The sequence below is a fragment of the Lasioglossum baleicum genome, chromosome 18 (assembly GCF_051020765.1).
Source record: "Lasioglossum baleicum chromosome 18, iyLasBale1, whole genome shotgun sequence".
Classification (NCBI taxonomy): Eukaryota; Metazoa; Arthropoda; class Insecta; order Hymenoptera; family Halictidae; genus Lasioglossum; species Lasioglossum baleicum.
The window spans coordinates 2,880,251-2,903,738 of record NC_134946.1 but is presented as its reverse complement, the minus strand read 5'-3'; the positions used below and the strand labels follow the sequence as shown (position 1 = coordinate 2,903,738).

At 42.5% G+C, this 23,488-nt stretch overlaps 2 protein-coding genes across 3 annotated transcripts in view; one reads left to right on the top strand and one right to left on the bottom strand.

Moving 5' to 3' along the window:
• The window catches only part of Kon (chondroitin sulfate proteoglycan 4-like protein), a 322,078-nt gene that overhangs the window by 172,805 nt on the left and 125,785 nt on the right, over window positions 1-23,488 (top strand). For both annotated transcript variants that reach the window (XM_076443111.1, XM_076443112.1), the window contains exon 4: window positions 7,025-7,256. In XM_076443111.1, coding sequence (XP_076299226.1) covers window positions 7,025-7,256 — 232 coding nt within the window. The remainder of the gene's footprint in view (window positions 1-7,024; window positions 7,257-23,488) is intronic.
• On the bottom strand, window positions 17,880-20,233 carry LOC143218162 (uncharacterized). The gene is made up of 5 exons (XM_076443196.1): window positions 19,248-20,233; window positions 18,995-19,150; window positions 18,719-18,859; window positions 18,471-18,629; window positions 17,880-18,290 (listed from the first exon to the last, which is right to left on the bottom strand). Exons 1-5 carry the CDS (start codon window positions 19,296-19,298, stop codon window positions 17,880-17,882), a joined length of 918 nt encoding a protein of 305 aa, XP_076299311.1. The 5' UTR covers window positions 19,299-20,233.

Genomic DNA, 23,488 nt, shown 5'->3' with positions numbered 1-23,488 from the left:
AAACGGAAAAATTGAAGTTGAAACTGAGAAAGTGATGTTGAAACTAAAAAATTGAAGTTGAAAGTGATGTTGAAATTGAAAAATTAAAGTTGAAATGGAAATTGAAGTTGGAAACGAAGTTTTGAAATTGAAGATAAAATCGAAAAATTGAGGTTGAAATTGGAAAATTGAAGTTGAACTTGAAGAATTGAAGTTGAAATTGAGAAATTGATGTTGAAACTCAAAAATTGAAGTGGAAAATGAAAAGTGATGTTGAAACTGAAAAATGGAAGTGGAAATTGAAAAAGTGGAGTGGAATTTGAAAAATTGATGTTGCAGTTGAAATTGAGAAATTGAAGTTCAAATTGGAGTGTTGAAATTGAAGTTGAAATTGAAATTGAAGCAAAAACACTAACCTGAACAAATAATACCAAACTGAACTTTGAGCACGGATATCTCGGAAACTATGCGAGATGACGAAAGACTGAATCGAATCAATCTTGTGGCACATTTTGTCAGCTATAATTTTGTATAGAATGGTCTTATCGCTAGGTCCCATAGTTTCCGAGATATAAGCGGAAAACCGAAAAAGGGGACTTTCTACGTACCCCCCTGCACCCCGCTCACCTCTTACGAGTGGGGACTTTTAGTATGCTTACCTCTTAACTAGTCCAAACAAAGTCCCAAAGTTAAATATTGTGTTCCTTCCATTTCCCTCTACACCCTCCTTAAGAGCATTCATTGACTGGACTAAGATGCACAGAGAGATCGCACATCTACAAAGAGGGAGCAAGAGAGAGATCTGTGTGTGGTTATAGCAACGTTGTGCTGGGGCGCCAATCGCGGCCACCGTAATTTCAACCCGTCCCCGCGAACGATCGACTTTTCATTAAGATACGACCACCTTGGTCGTCGTAGTCGTCCTCGATCGTCTATACGAGATCAAGCGGGGGCGGGCTGCGAACGGAGGCGAACTACACGGAAGACATCGTGCTATAAGTCTCCGGCGGGGCTCGATTTAGGTCGCGATTAAAGACTCTTTATCAGGAGGCCGAGGCTCACCGTTCCTTTCTCCTGGCAAAGCGTGTCGCGCGCTATAACCCCCGCTAACTCGATAATGCATTACTCGGAAGCCCAGCCTCCGAGACGGCCTTAGAAACCCTCTACAGCCCGGTCCAAGAGACGGGCCAAAGACCCCCGACAAAGGGAATAAAAAAGAAACGCCGAGGAAGGTATAATCCCAGCACCCGTTTGCGGCGACCCGGCCCCCGACTCGTCGCGAAACACTCCGCGGATTAATAAAATGCACCCGGCTACTTTTCCCTCTCTGACAACTGTTTCATTTTAACGGCGGCCCGGGGATTAGCCTGACCCCGGCCCGCCGCTTTCTTTAAGCTGGAAAACCGGCGGACCTTCCACCGCCCAGCCACGATTAAACGGCGAAACGACTCTTAAACGGATGCTAATTTTTCTTCCGATTCACTCCGCGCGACTCTTGGAACCTTTACCACTTGCACTGCGATCTTACGTCGAGGGCGATTAGGACTCCCTTGAGACGGAAGTCGTCAGAAGTCTGTCAACAAAACAACAGCTTATTCGTATTTAGCACTGGGACTCAGTGTCGCCAGTTAAGCTCCAAACGGATCTCACAAATTCCCCTCTTTTTCCCCTTCCAATATCCTATTCCAGCACCATGCGCACACTCCAACGTCCCCCACTAAGACCGTAGACCACGGTGCCCGTGCCGTAGACTGGACTGGTCATCAGAGAGGAGGTACCTAATTCCCCTCGATTTGCTCGACGTGGCGACACTGCTGGGACTACCGAGCCCGTCGAAATCACGGATATCTTCTTTTACAATTCGTGAGGTTATAAGAATTTTTTAGTATACTGTTTTATTCAAGTATTGCTGAGAGCTGACAAGAAGATCCCCGGGGGGGCACAGAGGCAAGAGGGGTCTTCAGCTAGCGCCGCCTACCCCCACCTCTGACGGTCCCGTACCAGTGTTCCGATTGAACCAACCGTAACTCGCGCATGCGCGGCAATTTCACCCTCAGTAGCGTAACTATTTCGATGAAATCGTGTAGCTTGAGGACCCCGCAGAGACTTTTATAATTGAAACTTATTCTTTATTTTGAGGATGGGATAGGGAAAGAGCACTGCAATAACTACGTAAAGAATACATAATCGTCTCTCGTCCATCAGTCGTCCTGCCAATAACACTGGTACATTCCGGCCAGAATAACTGTCTCAAGGCGTCAGGGCCCTGGCCGCTCGGCTGCGTCATTGTAGATACGCTACTGTCTTGGCCGCGCATGCGCGAGTTACTGTTGGTTCAATCGGAACACTGTCCCGTATTCGCCGCGTGACCACGCCCTTTCAGCTGCTACGTCACACGACGCATAGTAGCAGGATTCCCGTATTTACGGAGGGCTACGATGTTTCACGACTTACAGCCAATATTCAATGCCGTGAATACGAGGATCCTATTGCAGTTATGAAAAGTGACAATTTACACAAGGAGAATGCAAAGCCTTCGCGTCACAGATTTAGTTGAGACTTTACAGAGTTACAGATCTCGTTCCCCTGATTACGAATATACCCCATTATAGGGACAACTATTCAGTAATTTTCGAGATATTTGCAAATTAAAGTTTTGTGGACGCAACATGTCAGTTTACATAGTTCACTTTTTTACTAATTAATGGTGTGGCGTAGCGGCAGCAAGCTGAACTGCTATGCCGTGGGCTCGGGTTCGAGTCCCGACGTAGTAACTTTTTTTATACTTTTTTTTTAGCTTTTTACATTAGAGACAGAGAGCGAGAGAGCGTGAGAGAGAGAGAGAGAGAGCGGGAGAGAGAGAGAATTTTATAATAAGAATAGGAAAATAAGAAAGTTTTACGCCATGACAATTTGTCAGCAGTATTCTGAATTTTGTGCCTACGCCGCGCCGTTGAGTACCCTCACTGAGTACCCTAGGGTACGTCTGATTCCCTCTCTTCGTCACGCGACTCGAGTAGTGGGGGTGACTGCGTCGGCCAATAGAACGCTCTAGTCGAAACTGCGTGTGAGCTTAGGCGCCCCCCCCCCTCCAAGCCAACCAATCGGGCGCGCATTCTTGCCTACGTCACCGCATTCCTGCCAGGGATCTTGTTGTCAGCTCTCAGCAATACGTGTTACCATTTTTCTTAGGGCGGTGGGGGAATGTCACTTACCCCCTCCCCAGATGACGTCTGGAGGGGGTAGTGTGGGACTCAGCTCCCCCTAGATGGTATTTGGAGGAAACGAGACTATAGGGACTATATCTCCACCCATACCCGCTAAACCCCCACCGCCCAAGGTCTCTTGGGCAGGGTTGCCATCTGCGAGTCCCGCCAGGCACCTTACCCTTCCGCCCCTCGCCAAGCTGTGCTGCGAAGCCCGCCTTTGCTTCCCCCACTCTTCCCACTAACGCTGACGCGTACGGTACGCGTACGGTACCGGGCGAAAGGGTAAGGTGCCTGTCGCACCTTAATCATCGCTTCGAAATCGTCCGCGGTTAACGGAGGGTTTGCCACCAGCTCTTCGCATTACAACGCCCCACCTACCACGGTGTTAATCACTCCTGTTTTTGGCTTTTCAAGTACGTGTTACCATAAACTCCTATGAAATCAGAATTGGCGGTGAAGGTCATTGCCTATATTATGATGGTCATCCAAAATCAATCGAGTGTCGTGTCAGTCATGACACAATCAAATGTTCAATAACCAGATGTAACTAATTTCTTTATGTACATTCTGTACAGAGACAAGAAGAAGATGTAAAGGTCAGCTCTATTGTAAATGGAATAATATGCCATTTTATATACATATACAGGGTGGGGCACTATAAACAGGTCACCTGAATAACTCGGCTGCTATTGGTGTTAGGAAAAATGCATCAGATGGAAATTGCTCGGTTTCAAGAGGGCATTAATCTGATGTTAGTAACTTTTTTGTAGGTGGACGCGTAAAGGACATATGAAGGTCAACTTCATTTTTTTATATGGAATGAGGTATTTTTTAATAAATCAATCGATGCTGTGTATGTCCGAAAGTTAGTAAGTTCAGGAGATATTTCAATTCAAATAACTCTAAAAACACCATTACTGTCGTACTAACATTAGTACTGACGTTAGTATTAACATGAATACTAACATGAGTACTGGCGTTAGTATTAACAGTAATACTAACATTAGTGCTAACATTAATACGACAGTAATGGTGTTTTAGAGTTATTTAAATTGAAATATCTCCTGAACTAAGAACTTTTCGACATACATAGGTTAGTACTTTTTTCCAACGAATGTCCAGCTGCATCGATTGATGTATTAAAAAATACCTCGTTCTATTTAAAAAAATGAAGGTGACTTTCCAATGTCCGAAGTACCTCCGCCTGCAAAAAAACTATTATCGCCACCGGGTGATGACCCCCTTCGTATTGTGCAATTTTATTTCAGCAAATATTTCTGTGAAACTTATAGTTTCGAAGATATCTGAGGTGCTAATAGTTATTGCCCCACCCTGTATACAGGGTGTCTCGTAACGTCACGATCTTAAATATCTTTGTTGTTTTTAAAGATACGTCAAATGTCTGAAGGACAAAGTTGAATGGTAAAATGGGGCTCATACAGTACCAACAAAATTTTTGTTATTATGTAATTTTTTTTAGAGATATGAAGGTCACCTTTATTTTTTTAAATAGAATGTGGTATTTTTTAATACATCAATCGATGCAGCTGGACATTCATTCTAAAAAAGTACTAACCTATGTATGTCGAAAAGTTAGTAGTTCGGGAGATATTTCAATTCAAATAACTCTAAAACACCATCACTGTCGTACTAACATTAGTACTGACGTTAGTATTAACATGAATACTGACATGAGTACTGGCGTTAGCATTAACATTAGTACTAACATTAGTACGATAGTAATGGTGTTTTAGAGTTATTTAAATTGAAATATCTCCCGAACTAAGAACTTTTCGACATACATAGGTTAGTAGTTTCTTATAACAAATGTCCAGCTGCATCGATCGATGTATTAAAAAATACCTCATCCCATATAAAAAAAATGATCATCAAATTAATGCCCCCTCGAAACCAAGCAATTTCCATCTGCTGCATTTTGTCCTAACACCAATAGCAGCCGAGTCATTCAGGTGATCTGTTTATAGAGACTAGAGCAAATTTAAAAACGAATAGAACTGTGAAAACAATGGAAAATTAAACTCGCAGATCAATCCAATGTTGCACAATTCAGGTTGTGCAAAATTGACATTATCCAGACTCGCGCAGAACCCTGTAGAACGGTGGTTCTTAAACTTATGTAGTGCGAGGCCTCCCTCTCGAACAACATTCTTTTGCGGACCCCATCCCAACCCTAGACATCTTTCTTCTTCATGTAGGATTTTTATTAAATGAACTGTAAGGAATATTGAAATAGCGAACGTCGAGAGCGGGCAGCGTGCGGCTCGACAGCGCGACGCGTACCCTTCAGGTAAAAACCCAGAGCACATATGGGGGTGCAGATAGCGAACATGCTGGCAACAAGGTGTCCTTAGGACTGGAATTTACCTGAGCGAGATCACTCTTCCAGTGCAGTGTTCCCAGACGGGTCACCTTTTTTCGCGCATGCGCGTCCGAAACAGTAACGTATCTATGATGAGGCGATAATGTACAAAGTACAGAGCCCTGAGGCAGCTATATCGGTGGGAATGTGCCGAAACAATCTATTCCGGACAAAAAGACTCCGGCACGTGTCCTACGAGTTACAAAATATACAGAGGTGCACTTGTTATGCATTCGTTTTTCATAAACAAATCATATCAATTTCTTAAAATTCTGCGGGGCGCTCAAGGTGCCACATTTTCTTAAGAATCGTGCTTTACTGAGGCTAAAATCGCCGCGCATGCGCGAAAAAAGGTGACCCGTCTGGGAACACTGTTCCAGTGACGCTCGGAGTGTCGAGTACTGAGAGATGTATTTAATAAATCGCACTCTTGGCGGACGGCTTCACCGTCAATACTTGTCCTTGTTTATCGCGCACACCTTCCAGTTAACGATAGGTTTAGTTATTAAGCTATTTTCCTAGAGAACTGTTTGTATAAAAGCGAAAAGTTTGGGGGTGTAAAGTTAATGTCAAGATTGTTTCGCGGACCCGCGGTAAAGGCTACCGCGGACCCCCAGAGTTCCGCGGACCACAGTTTAAGAACCTCTGCTGTAGAACATTTAGCCGAAGAAGGAGAAAGTTAGAAAGTTTCTCGAGAGCTTCCTAATCGCCGGCTAATAACACAGATAGGGATTTAGTCACTGCAAAGGGTAGGGATTATACCTTGAGCTGGATACCTTTCGGCGAGTCCTCTTTTTGGTCGCGACGACCCGGAGAACTTTTCGGGAATCCGATTACCTTCTCCAGCTGGCTGACTAAGCGACTGATAAACGAGCAATCGATGACAGAGAGATCGATATTCGACGGCGCGGCTGTGCGGCGTTTCGGGTGCCTTCTCGGCCGAGAGCTAGACGCGTGGAAAACCGAGGCGTTGAATCGTCGAGTGACTCGGTCTATCTCTCCGCCCCGATTTCTCTGTCCCTCTCGCTCTCCCGATCCGGGGTCGCTGAAAAATGCAGAAAATATCGTATGAACGAGCCGCAAAGCCCGAATCTTTTCATGGAGAACGGTCCCGCCAGCCGATAAGGATGCACTCGGAATTTCACACCGGCCGCGTGGAAAATATCTCTCCATTGAAACCGCTGTCTCCGGCTCCGCGTCGGTCCAAAGAATAATTACTTCTCGGAAAAAGAGAGCTTCGGGAGAGGGGGAGGGATTGGTAGCGCGTCGGTCCACGATTCGGAAAGTGTTATCGCCCGCCTTCAAAGCCCGAGCGTTCTCGAACTATTTGCCTCCGCTCGGATGATTTAGAGAACACCCCGCTCTCCTCTCTCTCTAATCTCTACTCTACTATATATCTAGGTTGTTCGTTTTTTCTCTCCTCTCTTCGACTTCTCGTTCTGTCACTTGTCCACAGGTCCACATTAATCTGGGAGCCGGGGAGAGCGAGATGGCCAGCGCCCGAGGACTCACGCTGAACGACCTGAGCTGGCACGAGGTCAATCTGACAAGGAGGGAGGCGAACATCACGCTGAGGATCGACGTGATACACACGACCAGGTCCCTGCTGCCGGGACGGTTCTTCGAGCTAAACATACACTACGGCGTCTTCATCGGGGGACAGGGTGACTTCAACGAGCTATTTCTAGGTAAGACGCCCCGCTCTTGCCATGCCGAGGACCCTGACTCACTCGTGGATAAATCGTCCCGCCACGTGACCGCGACGCCAGCTAACAAAAACCACGTGCGACAAAGCCTCGCACGCGTTCGCACGCCGCTTTTTCTTCGACACCGTGATTCCAGCCGCGGCAACCCATCGCCAACATCGGGACCATGAAGTAAGAGTAAGGAGATCTATCTGTACAGTTTGGAAGTGGCGACAAAACTTGTTCCCGTATTGGGGAGGTACGCCAAATGGAATGGCATGGACAGAGAATGTCAGTGTCAAACACGTGTCAAACGATGAAACGGAAAGGTTAGAAATATATGGTTATGTTATGACAGGACGTGCAAATACGCAAAATTTGAAGAAAAATAATGTTATAAATTTTTTAAAAAGATTTTCAAAATCGAATTATTTTTATAAAATAAAGAGGTGGTATCTTATAATATAATTAAAAGTAGTTGTAATAAAGTAGTTTTCTTATAATGTAATTAAAAGTACAATAAGTTTTTACACATAATAGGATTATATGTATGTATATCTTTATTTCAACGTTTTGGTCAAGAAATGGACTCGGTTTTACAATTTAATGGGCTTATACCACGCTTCGGAATTAACTGAACTTGTATCAATAGAAGAAATATAAATACAAAAAAAAACAGTCTTAAAAGATAATTATACCTCCAAATATTGTCTTGATTTAGTCTAGATGTCATCAAGTACAGGAATCCACACTTATCAATTAGAAAATCACAAATTTGAAGAGTGGCTTTTAAAGAAATTTTGAGTCCATAGCAAGTTTGCTCAGTTATAAAACTATACCGCATTTCCTTAGCTTCTTGTTCCCACTGAATTATAAAATTTAAAAAGTTTTCAATATCCTGCAAAATTCGAACCTTCCCCTCGAACCTTGAAAATCCAGGAGAGGGCCACGTGGAGGTGTCGCGTCGGTCGTACCCATATCCGCAGCAGGTCTCCAAGGTAAAGAGCCTCTAGTCGATAGATTAATATTTGTTAATATTTGCAGTGATTAAAATTGATTTTTTTAACGGTATTTGTTTCTTTTATATTATGTATAAATATTACATACTATAGTATCCTTTAATATTGTTGCTTCTTCTTCCCTACAGCAATATACATATGTACATGTATTCATATTGATTTCAAATTTGTTGAATACAAAATTATATCTATATGTCCATATAGATATGTAAATTATTCTCTGGTCCAGTGTTCTTCTCTCTGTAATATATTTAATTATATTAACTTTACTTAATGTAAAAGTAGTTTGTTTATAGAATATAATTTATTTCTTTTGAATGGAATTTTGTAATTTATATATAATAACGCTTCACAACATCATGGGTTTCTCGATAAGGACAAATCACTACAACCTCGCCTCATCGCTCAATACATTAGGTATTACTTATAGAAAAAAATTTTGGTGAGGACATGGAGAGCAAGATCTCAACCACATCCTATAGGACTGCCCAAAGTACACAGAAGAAAGATAATCCTTTCACAGGAAATTAGAAATATAAGGATGGAGAGATCCATATCACATTGATTCATTTGTGAAAGATCTAGACACAAGTGCACTTAAATAAATTAGCCACTTCCTAACCAAAATAAATGTCAATTTTATTTAAGTCAGTGCTTGCCATTAGAATCCTATACATAGATGCACATAATTTTAACGTATCACTCATTAGTACTAGACGACGCATTAATTAACGTGCAATAACTGTGCCAAAGAAACTTTAGCTGTAAGATTTTAACCTCTATTAATACTATTCTATATGATGTTATTGTTATCACTGTGTATTTTCTATTAACCCAATACTACCATTAATATTGTATTTTATATCTTTATTTTTGTACTGTGTTAACCTAGTTCATAAGGATAGAATGTATTTAATAAGTTTTGTATCATAATTACCAGCTTATGGACCTAACCTGGTCTAAAGCCTTAGTTCTTCACCGGTCATTACATAACCATGTATTTCTAACCTTTCCGTTTCATCGTTCGACACTGACATTCTCTGTCCATGCCATTCCATTTGGCGTACCTCCCCAATACGGGAACAAGTTTTGTCGCCACTTTTTTCTTCTACTATACGCTATCGAGATAGATCTCCTTAGGCCGTCCACACACGGGTCGATTGTAATCGCGTCGTGAAGTTCGTACGTCTTGCTCGTCATGTACGATTCGTGCGGCGGACGCGATTTCGTCCACACACGGGTCAATCGTCGATTTGGTCGACGCAATTCCAGTCGCATGCGATTCCCCTCCACGTGACTTCCAATGCAAATGAATGCAGAGCCACACACGGGTCGATTCGTGGTCGACTGAAATCGGTTCGATTGAAATCGCGTCCGTGGCATGAACAGTCGCATGCGATTCCCCCTCCACGTGATTTCCAATGAAAATAAATGAAGAGTAGCACATTGAAATCGCCGCGATTCTAATCGCGTGCGATCGGCAGCGAAGTTGGAAAATCGCGTGGATCGTACGATTCGCGCGACTCATGGAGGTAAGTTTGTTTAGTTCATGTAATTTAAATGATTTGGCCATTATTTTTTGTAGTTTGAGTGCATTGCACTCTTCGATGTGGTCTATGTATTTAGGTTACATAGGTTATTATTTATTTATTATCTTTTTTTATGTTATTACGCATAGTAATAACATTAAGGTAAGCTTTTTATTTACATAGTTGAATATAATCATGTAGGTTTATGAAAAACAAAAACAAAAGGCAAAATCTTCTCAGGTCGATTTAATCCGGAAGTATTACCACTTGGTATATTGAGCGAAGATTGAGGGAAATCTGTTGAACTTCCACCAACCTCATCTATGAGGAGCAAAGCTCTCCTTTTGTAACTCCTCAGATGATCATTGCTCCTCATAGATGAGGTTGGTGGAAGTTCAACAGATTTCCCTCAATCTTCGCTCAATATACCAAGTGGTAATACTTCCGGATTAAATCGACCTGAGAAGATTTTGCCTTTTGTTTTTGTTTTTCATAAACCTACATGATTATATTCAACTATGTAAATAAAAAGCTTACCTTAATGTTATTACTATGCGTAATAACATAAAAAAAGATAATAAATAAATAATAACCTATGTAACCTAAATACATAGACCACATCGAAGAGTGCAATGCACTCAAACTACAAAAAATAATGGCCAAATCATTTAAATTACATGAACTAAACAAACTTACCTCCATGAGTCGCGCGAATCGTACGATCCACGCGATTTTCCAACTTCGCTGCCGATCGCACGCGATTAGAATCGCGGCGATTTCAATGTGCTACTCTTCATTTATTTTCATTGGAAATCACGTGGAGGGGGAATCGCATGCAACTGGAATAACGTCGACCGAATCGACGATCGACCCGTGTGTCGATGGTTCATGCGACGGACGCGATTTCAGTCGAGCCGATTTCAGTCGACTACGAATCGACCCGTGTGTGGCTCTCCATTCATTTGCACTGGAAGTCACGTGGAGGGGGGAATTGCATGCGACTGGAATCGCGTCGACCGAATCGACGATCGACCCGTGTGTGGACGGCCTTACTTCATGATCGGGACACTGACGTACACTCCGCGACAAAACGATAAGACACTTCTAGATTTCGAATGTTTCGCAGTACAAAGATTTTGTATACAGATCTGTATAGAGTATCCTCTGTTTAGCAACATACGAACTAACTGCTATCATTTACGTTGTGTCTTACGAGTTGTATCAGTTTACATGAAAAACCGGTGCGTCAAAACGATAAGACATGGTGAAGAAGAATAGTGTCATTGGAACAGAAAATAGGGGTAATTGTTCAGAAGGAGGGTCTCCTCTCAGATTTTGATGAAATTTAAATATGTTATAGATTTCTACGTTTTGAATAACTTTTTCCGGTAATTGTTTAGAAAGAAGGTCTCATCTCAGATTTTCATCATCTTGAAATATGTTGTCAAGATCATCATTCTGAACAACTTTTTCCTATACATGTTACCGCCGCTTGATTTCAGTTTTCGAGATATTCGTAAAAAACTATCGCTAATACTGTATTGAATTTTTCGTATTCCTGCACGCTCTGCAGCAACGCAAGCCTGTCCCGGCGCGGCGTCTGTTTACATTTTGCTTCTAAACACGCTGCGGAGATGAGAGAGAAAACAGGGTCTCACTCTGGCCATACATACATATACAGGGTGTCCATTTTATCTGAAGACATTGAAATTGAAATATCTCGAGAACTATGCATCGGATCAAACAAGTTTGTAATGAAAGTTGTTCGTCACGAAGGGGGACATCCAATGATACCAAACTCGACCCCCCACCCTCACCCTCTGGGGGTGGGAGAGGGAACTATTTCAAAATCTTCAGTGGGAAACCCTTTTTTATAGCAAATCTTGGTTCTCCATTAATTTGATATTATTGGTGTAATTTCTTTCACAGATGTCGCTGCAAGCGAAAGCAGTTGGAAAAATTCATTGGTTTGTTTGTCAATCCTCAGGAGGTGGGGGTGGGAGGTCACTTATGGTGTTATTGAATAGCATTCTTAAAAATATCAAATACCTCTACTTTTATTTTTCTGATCTGACGTGTATTTCTCGAGATATGCCCAATTTTCAACGACTTTTTCCATTTTGATTTTTGTCCATTAACTCCATCCAAAAACTCCTAGATCAAATTTGTGTATTTTTTTCTGCAGAATCCAAATCTGCAATGAAAAATGGGGGTTTCTATTTGTTTTTTATCTTCCCCCACCCCACCCCCAGTGGGGGGTCGAGTTTGGTATCATTGGATGTCCCCCTTCGTGACGAACAACTTTCATTACAAACTTGTTTGATCCGATGCATAGTTCTCGAGATATTTCAATGTCTTCAGATAAAATGGACACCCTGTATAGGGTGAGCTTTCAATTTTGAAAGACTACTCCTACATTTTGGTATGCCTCTCCGCCCCCGCTATCTAACCCTAACTAATTCTGATTGCATAATCTTGTCATTCTATACAGGGTGTCCCAAAATTTGTGAAAATCCCGTAAGGGGGTGGTTCCTGAGACCATTTCAAGCGACATTTTCCTTTGCAAAAATGTTATCCGCGGCTTTGTTTACGAGTTATTAACGAAAAACACGGACCAATCAGAGCGCGATCTAGACGCGAGTTGCCACAGTCGGTCAATAGACATTTGGCGCGCCGAGCCGACTGTGGCAACTCGCGTCTAAACGCGCTCTGATTGGTCCGTGTTTTTCGTTAATAACTCCTAAACAAAGCAGCGGATACCATTTTTGCAAAGGAAAATGTCGCTTGAAATGGTATCAGGAACCACCCCCTTTCGGGATTTTCACGAATTTTGGGACACCCTGTATAGCCTTCATACAGAATTTGAACTAGGAATGGAAAAATCATGAGATCAGAATTAGTTAGGGTTAGGTGGCGGGGGCGGAGAGGGCCGGCCGTTGCCCACCACGCTTCCGAAATCCAGAAGCACCCTATATACTGTGTTTTCTTTCTCATCTCCGCAGTGTGTTTAGAAACAAAATGTAAACAAACGCCGCGCCGGGACAGGCTTACGTTGCTGCAAAGCGTGCAGGAATACGAAAAATTCAATACAGTATTAGCGATAGTTCTTTGCGAATATCTCGAAAATTAAAATCGAGCGGCGGTAGCATGTATAGGAAAAAGTTGTTCAGAATGATGACCTTGACAACATATTTCAAGATGATGAAAATCTGAGAGGAGACCCTCTTTCTAAACAATTACCGGAACTTCTCTTCGTCTTTTAGATATACAGGGTGTCCCACTGTATCGAGAACGGCAGAATATCTCGGAAGACAGTGTCGTTATCAAAAAAGTGTTCCTACAAAAGTTGTTTGGTATTACGGGCTACGTTACGTGGTATTAATTGTTTTGTTGTGGGTGGAGTGGTGGAGGACATTTCAAGGTCACCTTGATTTTTTAAAATGGAATACTATATTTTTTTCTTTAGAAAATAATAGCGGGTAGTGAGATGAATCCAAAGATGTGCTACATGATGTTATTCTGATTTTGATGAAGGTGAAAAAAGCTTGTGTTTACATCCTAGATCGGTCGTCGGCCAACAGCCAGCAGCCGCTGCTAAGTGGCGTCGAATACGTCGGTATTAAATTACTGCGATAGGTTTGTGGGGATCTGTTTGAAAAACAGATTGCAGTCGCGAAAAAGCACAAAAAAATAAAATAAAAAAAATTTTTTTTTTAAAATAGCAAAAAAAATTTTTTTTTTTAATTAGCAAAAAAAAAAATTAGCACATCTTTGGATTCGTCTCACTACCCGCTATTATTTTCTAAAGAAAAAAATATAGTATTCCATTTTAAAAAATCAAGGTGACCTTGAAATGTCCTCCACCACTCTACCCACAACAAAACAATTAATACCACGTAACGTAGCCCGTAATACCAAACAACTTTTGTAGGAACACTTTTTTGATAACGACATTGTCTTCCGAGATATTCTGCCGTTCTCGATACAGTGGGACACCCTGTATGTATGTAGTAGGGAGCTGTCGGCAACAAAATCGAAAAATAATTCGGAGTGCAAAGGGTTAAGGGATGACACAGCTTCGTTGTAAAATAATGATCCGCGAACAATAATTTCCTCAGACACGCAGCTCAAGTGTTCATTCATAGCTGTTCGTTTGTGAAAAAAACGCGATTTTTTCGGCGTTATCGAATTCATGCCGCTTTCTGAACGTCCGTCGCTCTCGGCAACGACGGAAATAATCAAATTTCATCAGAATTGTGTTAACATTTTGTAGATACCATTTTCCGGGGAGAAAATTGCTCCTCTCTTTCCGGATAGCCGGAGGAAGTTTAATATTTTCTGGCGGGGTTTTTTTCTTTCCCTCCAGTGGAGAACGTTCTTCTGCGTTGAGAATTCGCAGTTAAACGCGGTAACTGTCAAAGATTATTTCATAATTTTTTAAAGACCATGGATAGAAAATTTATTATTAGCTCTAACGGTAACAGCGACGGGATCGTATAATATCAATGAAACGTTTTAAAAAGTATTTAAACTCAGTACCACAGCCAGTTACATGCTCTGGTGAAATATAACTAGACAGCGTATTTTATGCATTTATGGTGAAAATGGACAGGTGTAATTTAAAACAATAGGAACATTAGAAGAATTTAAAGCTGCTGTTATATTATTTTCAACCTATTGAGCATATTAAAAAAGGTCTAGCAGTACAAATTTTAGCAAAAAATTTCACCAGGTATAGAAAAGACCTTGAAAACTTGAAAAAATGACCTTGAAAATTCACCTCCTTACATACTGCAACTTTTGTTTGAAGAGTTTTTTCATATATACATAACGAACAGGGATATTAAGGATACTGAATTTATTTAAGGGAGTAGACTCGTTTCTCCAGGATTGCAAGGGTGCGGGATTCGCCTTCCCATTTCTCGATAATACAAACACGGGGTTTTTTCATTAGTCAAAAACGCGTGACAAAAGATCGATCTAGGGCGCTATCTGCTTCAAAAATCCTATTTTTTCGTTTACGAGGCGTAATTAGTAATATTCGGCAGTTCTATGCTTTCGAATAATGCAAACTACGCCCGCTAATATCCCTGTTAGTTATGTATATATGAAAAAACTCTTCAAACAAAAGTTGTAGTATGTAAGGAGGATAGCATCAGAGAAAAAAAATTTTTTCAAGGTCATTTTTTCAAGTGTTCAAGGTCACGGATGTTTTTTCTATTAACACCTGCTTATTTAAGAGACAAATTCAACGATATATTCCAACGTATATTTATGCGTCAAGATTAAAAAAAAAATTTTCAAATTCGTTGCGCGCCGGTTTCCCATGATCCAATCGGCCCCAAATGTTTTCCGGATCATTTTCTCAACAGTTGTCACAATTCTGCGGGTTATCCCTGTGTCCGGTGAACGGAGGAGATCGATAATTAGACTGTCGATTGCTAGAAATTAGGTTTGGGCACGAGACATCGGACCGGGAAGCATTGCGGAGGCTTGTATCAGTATATTCACCGTGATAATCTAGCTCGATGACCGGCAGCGATGGTCCCGGTCGGTGATGGATGGAGCAAATATCTCCTCTGACGCGCACTAAATAATACTTGGACGGACGGGCGGACACGTCGAAGGATGCCCCGGTGAATCGATAGGCAACGTGGGCTCGCAAGTTATTTTTCCCCGATAACGATTAGCAAACAGCTTTTTATCGGGCAAACACCCCCGGCCGGATACGGATCGTACCTAATTCCACGGGATTCCGTCCGGGGATCAAATAATCGCATCGGGCTCCGGCTCTAATTTGAAAGTCAACAATTTTTCGCCGGCGAGGCAAAGTTTCTATTTATCCGTAACCCGGCGCGGCGACTCGCTTTACCGATCCTTTCTCCTAGGAGAGTAAAATTATAAAAGTTCATCAATGTTTCTCATCGTTAGTTGTCTTTCTTCTTATTAGTTAGTAATTTCTTTCTTCATCGGAATGTCGAAAAATGGCTCCATCAATCGTATTGGACAATGCTGCTCACATTTTTGGAAAATCATGCGGCAATTCTTAAAATTTGAACATGTTACCAATAAGCAACAATATTTATGTTACCAGCTAATTGTGTTGCTGGTTACTTATTATTGGGCAATGTTACTCGAATTTATGGAGTTCTTCGCGGAAAAAACGTCGAAAAAATCGGTTTTCATTTCTTTTAACAACGGCGCACCAAACCGAAAAATCTTAAAAAATTCATGGACAATACCTACAACAATATATAGCTACTGTAAAAATATAAATGTTGTCACTCTAGAACTTCCATGTGAAACCTGCATTTTTTCGATTTTTTTGAGGTTTTTGATTTTTTACAAGCAGGTATTTCAGTTTAAAAATCTGAAACCAATTGCAAAGTATGTAATTGGGTTCTTGACGAGTGTCAGATTTTTTTCAGAATTTCTAAACATCACTAACTAGGGAAAATAGGCCAAAAACTGGGTTTTATATTTTACCCCAGGGTTGTGAAACTCTGCACAGTATGTTTTTTCTTGGTGTCCCATCGAATGGCAAGGGCATTTTTGACTACCTTATCCGGCTATACCGGAACATGGTTCCAATGTGCAACAATATTTATGTTACGAGCTAATTGTGTTGCTGGTTACTTATTATTGGGCAATGTTACTCGAATTTATGGCAAATCATATGGTAATTCTTAAAATTTGAACATGTTACCGATATGCAACAATATTTATGTTACGAGCTAATTGTGTTGCTGGTTACTTAAAGCTGCTGCTGATGAGTTAAAATTAATGGTCCCTTCGACTACGTCCCATCCGTTACGGCAGTCCCTTAAAATTTTTAAGAAAAAGTCTCCCACCTCCCTATCAGAAAACCATTTGAAAATAAAATAAAGGATAAATCGCGAAAGCTTCGAGCCAGGTTTATCGTTGCGCTATTCGTTTTACGAGTTCATCACGGCTTAAATATCAACAATTTCCCGAGAATCGGAAATGCTCGAATACTTTTTCGAAGCGCTGTGTGATCGACACAATAGTGGAAGCGTAAAATATTGTCCTGTCCCGTTCGGGAATAAGAAAACGAGCGCACAGGGGACGCGAACGTGAAGGACCATTGATCCAAACGACGCGACGCGACGCTGGGACACCACCGTGGATGATTTTCGTTCGCGGATTTTCGCGGCGGGGCTCGGGGGAAGGGGAGCGTAGGTAGATTGAAACGGGGGGAAAACAATGTAGGACCGCTCGATGAGAAATATTTCAACGGAATGCCCTCGAGTGGGATCGGAGAACGTTGCGCGTCCTACGCGTCCTCGTGATAGGGGGATCTCTAGAAAAATTCATATTTTTGCAACAGCGGCGCGCGGATTATACCGAAAGTTGTCAGAGGACGCGCGTTACCCGATCTCGCCCCGATTGGACGCAACAAGAGGTTCGAGTATTCGTTTAGTTTTTGTTATGGCGTAACATCCACTCTATTGCCTGGATTTTCTCGCCGTGCTATGGAAACGAGGGGCCCCGGGTCGGTGGCGAGGATATCGACGATATAGTTTCGTTTTATTATTCGCAAGCCGGACGCAATCGAATTTGCAAAAAGTTTAAGTATTTTCCATTCGCCGCACCAGCCCTCACTCTGCGCTAACCGTTCCCCGCGTCAAGTTAACGAAACGCCACAGGATCGAGGGAGAACGGTAAAAATACGGGCTGAATCATTCGATTCACTTATTTCTGCAAATAGAACATATGCCCGCTTGTACCCGTTCTGACCCATGGACCTACAGGACTGAGCATAAGGTAGGGTTTTAGGCGAGAGGGGGCACCAAGCGAGCGGGGAGGGATGGTCGCATGAAATTACGGACCACAAGTGTTGCCATCTATACATATAAAGTAGCGGGAACATTTAAAATGTACAAATGAATCACGTATATTCACCGCATATTTTAAGGTGATTCTAATTGTAAGTCAATTGTGACATGCGTAATAATGTTATTTCTATTTACGTATGTCTTATCATAAAGGATATATAAATGTTTTGAAAAATTATCAGTGATTTTATAAGAAATATGTAAAGGATCAATACGATGTACTTAATGGCCAGAAAACAATATTAATTTATTAAAATAATTTCGTTTGCTATTAGCAACATTGTTTTTCTGCTTACAGATATAGTTGTACCTGACCTTAACGTAATTATTGATTATACACTTGATTAGGTGTATCCTATGGTCGTATAACACATACTGATCATTACTATTTTTCGTTTGTAATGTCTGCAAAACTGTTTGCAGATTCGTAATTTTTTGGTTTCTTCTATTAATTTTGGCGTTTAAGTTTGCCAATTCCAATTGGTGTTTTCTTTTTAAGTTAGATATATGCTTCCGTAACATTTCCTTTCTTGGGGAATGAAACAATTTTTCCGGAGATATACACGTATGTTTGTCTGCCACAGACACTTTTGCTTCAGCCGATTTATTTGACGTTTGCAATAATGCACCCATCTGCAATATAATACTACTAGTTAATAAATGATCACATTAGGGTACACCTTACCGATTGTAATGAAATTTTGATATTGAAAGTCATTTTTACTTTTTATAAATAAACATTTCTTTACCATATTACATGACGCCACATAACTTTTCATTTTAAACAGTATATATTAGATAGTAAAAACTTACATGTTCATTTTTGGATTCGGATGCAATTGTTAATACTTTTTCACTAACTTTATGTGAACCAGTGTCTACTAAATGTTTTCTCTTTCTTCCTGTAACGCTCATTGATTCAGTAAATCCAACTGAATCACCAGTTTGTAGTATTATTACTGCAGAACTCGTCTAAAATAATAATATTATCACAAAATGAGTTTGTTATTTCAAATGAGTATGTAAAGTAAAAGTCTTATGTTATAGCTATCTAAACATACAGAAGTTGAAGGCTCCTCGGTTGAAATGTCTTCGCATACATTAATATTTTCTTCCTTTATAATCTCAGAAGTTGAAGGCTCCTCGGTTGAAATGTCTTTGTTTAGTCGTAATGTCTTAAATATGCTGTATTCTTTAGTGACCTATGAACAAGCAAACCGATGAAAATGAGTTTTTGGGAACTTGTAGTGAAAACATAAGAGTATCTTCTAACAATGTTGTTATTTGACTCCAAAAACGCATGGCATAATATAAAGAGTTCATAAAATGTTACATACATACGGTACAGCATGCTTCTTCAATTTGACATATACTGAAGATGTTTTATCTATATCTTCGTGCCTAAAATGAACCAAACATACAATCGGACGTGTTGGTAAAATTGTATTTTGGAGCCCAGCCACAATTGGCGTTTCATAGGACATTTGGGACATCTGAAAATTAAATTATACAATAATCCTTCTTTACGTAGATTAATGAGACATGCAATAAAAGTTTCACAAGTTTCACTATTTTATTATTGTTACTTACACATGGAAAGTAATTTTTATTGTTTCTTCCAATTCTTCTTGACGATAACATGGGCGAGATGTTCTATTTGAGCAACCTTTCACAATACACGATGGCATTTTTATAAATTAATGTGTAAACACAAAGCCACGACGGTTCACCAACTTCAGCGTACGCTTACGTGCTACAGACGCTACACTAGTATTTAGAGTCGCCTATAGAGCGCACCATATGTGGTCCGTAATGATACCCCTTCCGTCTTTTCTTGCACCCCCGCAGGCTAATGCTCAGTCCTGTAGGTCCATGTTCTGACCATGGTTGCCATATTCCCCGGGAACCAGGCCCCATACCGCTGCGCCCCTCGCCCATCTGCGCCGCTGAGCCATCCCCACTCTTCCCACTAACACTGACGCGTACCGCTAACTTAGCTTGCTCCACGCGGTACGTGTCAGTGTTAGTGGGAAGAGTGGGTCTGGTTCCCGTAGAATATGGCAACCATGGTTCTGACAAGGAGAGGCCGAGGAAGTCGGGATCCGGATTTTCCTGAAACTTGCAGTATTTGAAGATGACGTATCCAAATGTAATTTAGCGAAGCAGTAGCGCGCGCTTCTCAAGATTTTCCGAGAAAATTGTATTTGAAAATCGGTTTATACGCGCGCGTTTTAAGGAGTTCGCATTAAAAGGTTAACAAGAAGATGAGTAGCCGTGGGCGTGGCGAGAAATGCTAGTAATCGGTAGGTTGCTGGTTCGAGTCCAGTTTCCGACATTTTTTTTTTTCTTGAAATTGATATCTACCTCAATTTTAAGCCTTAAAATCTATTATTTAAAAGTTCTTTTTATTTTTGGATAAGGTATAATGAGTAAATAAGTATTTATTTGTGACCGACGAATAACTGGCCGCGGAATAAAATAGCGCGCGCGTTATTAGTTATTTACAAATTACATATCATAGTAGAAATGCATACCCCGACGGCACACCGGCTCGGTTTCAGCCTGGCACCTGTGAACAAAAGGGCGCGATTTTCACCTGCCGAGGGCTCTAAGCCCAGGTCCTGCCGGCCGGGCTAGGATTCAGCCGATTTGCAAGATTGCAAGGGTGCGGGATTCGCGTTCTCATTGCGTGATAATACAAACACGGGTTTTTCAGTAGTCAAAAACGCCAGATAAAGGTCAATCTAGGCAGCAATCGCCCTCAAAGGTCTTATTTATTAACTTATTATACTTTTGTCGGTAACAAGGGAGACTGCTACGCATTTGCAAAGTACTGCCACATTGATGCAACCCGCCCTGTGTCGCGCATGCGCGAGAAAAGTTGGGCCCAATCGAAGCACTGATTGGCCACATTAGTGTGATACCGTGCTGCCCTCTCAAAAACAGACTGAATCCCAGCCCGGCCGTCAGGCTCTGGGCTCGAGCCCCCGGCAGGTGAAAATCGCGCCCTTTTGTGCACAGGGGCCAGGCTAAATCGTCCTGATTTGGTCTCAAAGCTGAGCCAAGCATTGCGTTAGCCCGTAACGTGTCGAGCTGGGGCTCGGCTAGCTGGGTCCGGCGGTGGGCTCGAGCAGACTGTGCCGTCGGGGTAGTAGCAATTTCTGTTCCTACGCCTATGAACGGAGGGAGCTACGCGTGAGTCCAAAAGTGGGGATCGGGCGGAGCAGCGTCCGCAATGCCCTTCTTGGCCCGCTCCCGTCCCGCTTGTTTACACTCTTTCACTGGACAGTACATAAGAGTAGCACAGCTACCGGAATATTTAAGTAAGAAGGGTGAGGGGTCAGTCGAAAGCTCATAGCGCGGGTAAGATGCTGAGATACAGAATATTGGAGCAAATACCGGCTGGAAGGTGATGCGAGAGGATGCGATCTTTGTGGGGGCAAGTATGGAAGCCTAGAACGGCGCGGCGCTCGGATTTACTTACTCGCGGCGGCCGAATTTCGAAGGCTACGCCCCCTCGACTCGGCCGCGCGTCTCGCTCCCCGTGGCGGCCCTATAGTCCAGTCAACGAAAAGTTGTAGAGGGAAATGGAAGGAACACAGTTTTTAACTTTGGGTCTTTGTTTGGACTTTACGAGTTAGGAGGTAAACATACTATAAGTCCCCACCAGGGTTATCATATTCTAGTCTCGTCAGGCTCCTTACCCTTCCGCCCCTCACCCAACTTGTCTGTTGAGTCCGCTCCACTCTTCCCACTAACACTGACGCGTACCACGTGGAGCAAGGTAAGTACAAGCGGTACGCATCAGTATTAGTGGGAAGAGTGGGGCGGATTCAGAAGCCAAGCTGGACGAGGGGCGGAAGGGTAAGGGGCCTGACGAGACTCGCATATGGCAACCCTGGTCCCAACCAGGCCCCTTACCGCTGCGCCCCTCGCCAAGCTTAGCCGCTGAGCCCGCCCCACTCTTCCCACTAACACTGACGCGTACCGCGTGGAGCCAGTGATGCCAAGGCTGTGGTACTGTGGTACTAAACCATACCCTCACCATAGCCTACTATTGCCCTTACGTACAGTGTCGCCAGAAAGTGACCGAACCGTCACTCGAGGGGAATACAAGGTACCCCCACTCTGATGACCAGAGTAATATGTGATACGTTGCGCGTGCGCGATGCAGAAGCAACAACGACTGACATTTCGCAGGTTTTAGGTTATTGCCGCGTATCGTATCGTACCTATTATGTACATATGAATCATGTGGGTCGTTCTAAATAGAGACTGTAAATATTCTTTATTATAAATAAAATTAATTGTAACATGTGGGAGTTTCAGTCGTGAAGCGAAGTATGAATGCTTACTATATGTACAATTGAAAAAATCTTGAAATCTGTATGTATGTAGTACTGAGTTATATTTCAGTAAAATCAATAAATCATAATATATTTTAACACTGTGTTAACCCTCATACGCTCCTCAAAAATAGTTGCATAAAAGAGACTGGGATAATAAATTCACTCATTTTTCTCCTAAACGATAAATTGACAAATTATGTTTTATTTGTAACGTTACATTTTAAAGAAATACAACTAACAACATAGACATAAAGGGATCAATAATTACATAGAATGTGAAATAAGTAAATGGGTGAATTTTACGCAGCAATAACCTAAAACCTGCGAAATGTCATGTCATTGTTGCGTCCCCATCGCGCATGCGCAACGTGTCTTCCATTCGCCCCACTAAATCCCCGTCGCGCACGCGCAACGTGTCACATATTACCCTGGTCATCAGAGAGGGGGTACATCATTTCACCGTGACTCCCCTCATCTGGCGACACTGCTTACGTATCCTTTCCAACACGCCCGCGCGCTACACTCACCAGCGTACCTCTATGGATACAGTAGAGGTACGCTGGTGAGTGTAGCGCGCGGGCGCGTTGGAAAACAACGTAGGGGCAATAGTAGGCTTTGGTGGGGGTATGGTTTAGTACCACAGTACCACAGCCTTGGCATCAGTGCGTGGAGCAAGCTACGTTAGCGGTACGCGTCAGTGTTAGTGGGAAGAGTGGGGCGGATTCAGAAGCCAAGCTGGACGAGGGGCGGAAGGGTAAAAGGCCTGGCGAGACTCGCATATGGCAAGCCTGGTCCCAACAGCTCGAGTACCGACCTGCTGAGTCCGGTAGAGCGAGGAAGGACGCTCGGCACCACCAGTTGTCTGCATCCAGGCCCTACAGCTGACGAGCATGCTGGTAGTTCCTGCCCTAAGTGAGGGAACGCGCTGATTGGGCGTATCCCAATTCCTCGCCCATGGGGCCCATGTGGATAAGCTTTTAGAGCACGGTGAAGGCCTTAGAAAAAGAGCGAGAGAAGCTATGCACCGAAAATGTGTGACGTAAGATAGATCTGTAAAGTTAGGTTAATGTAAACAAAGTGACATTTCTTATCTGTAAGGCTGCAATAAAGCAAATACATACTTGTGTACACGGACCGGACGTTTAGGAGCTGTCGAGCTGCCGCGGCGGATACTCGCCTAGCAAGATTGAAGCCGGATACGAGCCGGCAGCTTGCTCGGATCGTTTTAAAAGAAGCCAAACTTCGCAAAGTTGCATAATTCCAGCCCTGCCGCGCCGTTTTGTTCGTTTTGCTTTACCGCTCTTCATTACAACGCGCCGCTGGAAGCTACATAATGTAACGTTTCAGGGATTTTTGGAAAAAAGAAACACGACCGGGAGCGAAACGGCCGGGAATTCGCGGGAAGCTCGCTTTACAACGCGCTTCTCGTGAAATTAATAGCAAATGGGATCTGCTGGCGGATAAAATAATTTGTTGAGCTTC

Bases quoted from the DNA above. Each gene is read 5' to 3' on its own strand.
- LOC143218162 (XM_076443196.1), bottom strand. From the start codon at position 19,298: ATGTTATCGTCAAGAAGAATTGGAAGAAACAATAAAAATTACTTTCCA. The intron at 19,151-19,247 runs GTAAGTAACAAT...TTTAATTTTCAG, and splicing joins ATAAAAATTACTTTCCATGT to ATGTCCCAAATGTCCTATGA. The intron at 18,630-18,718 runs GTATGTTTAGAT...TTATTATTTTAG, and splicing joins CCGAGGAGCCTTCAACTTCT to ACGAGTTCTGCAGTAATAAT.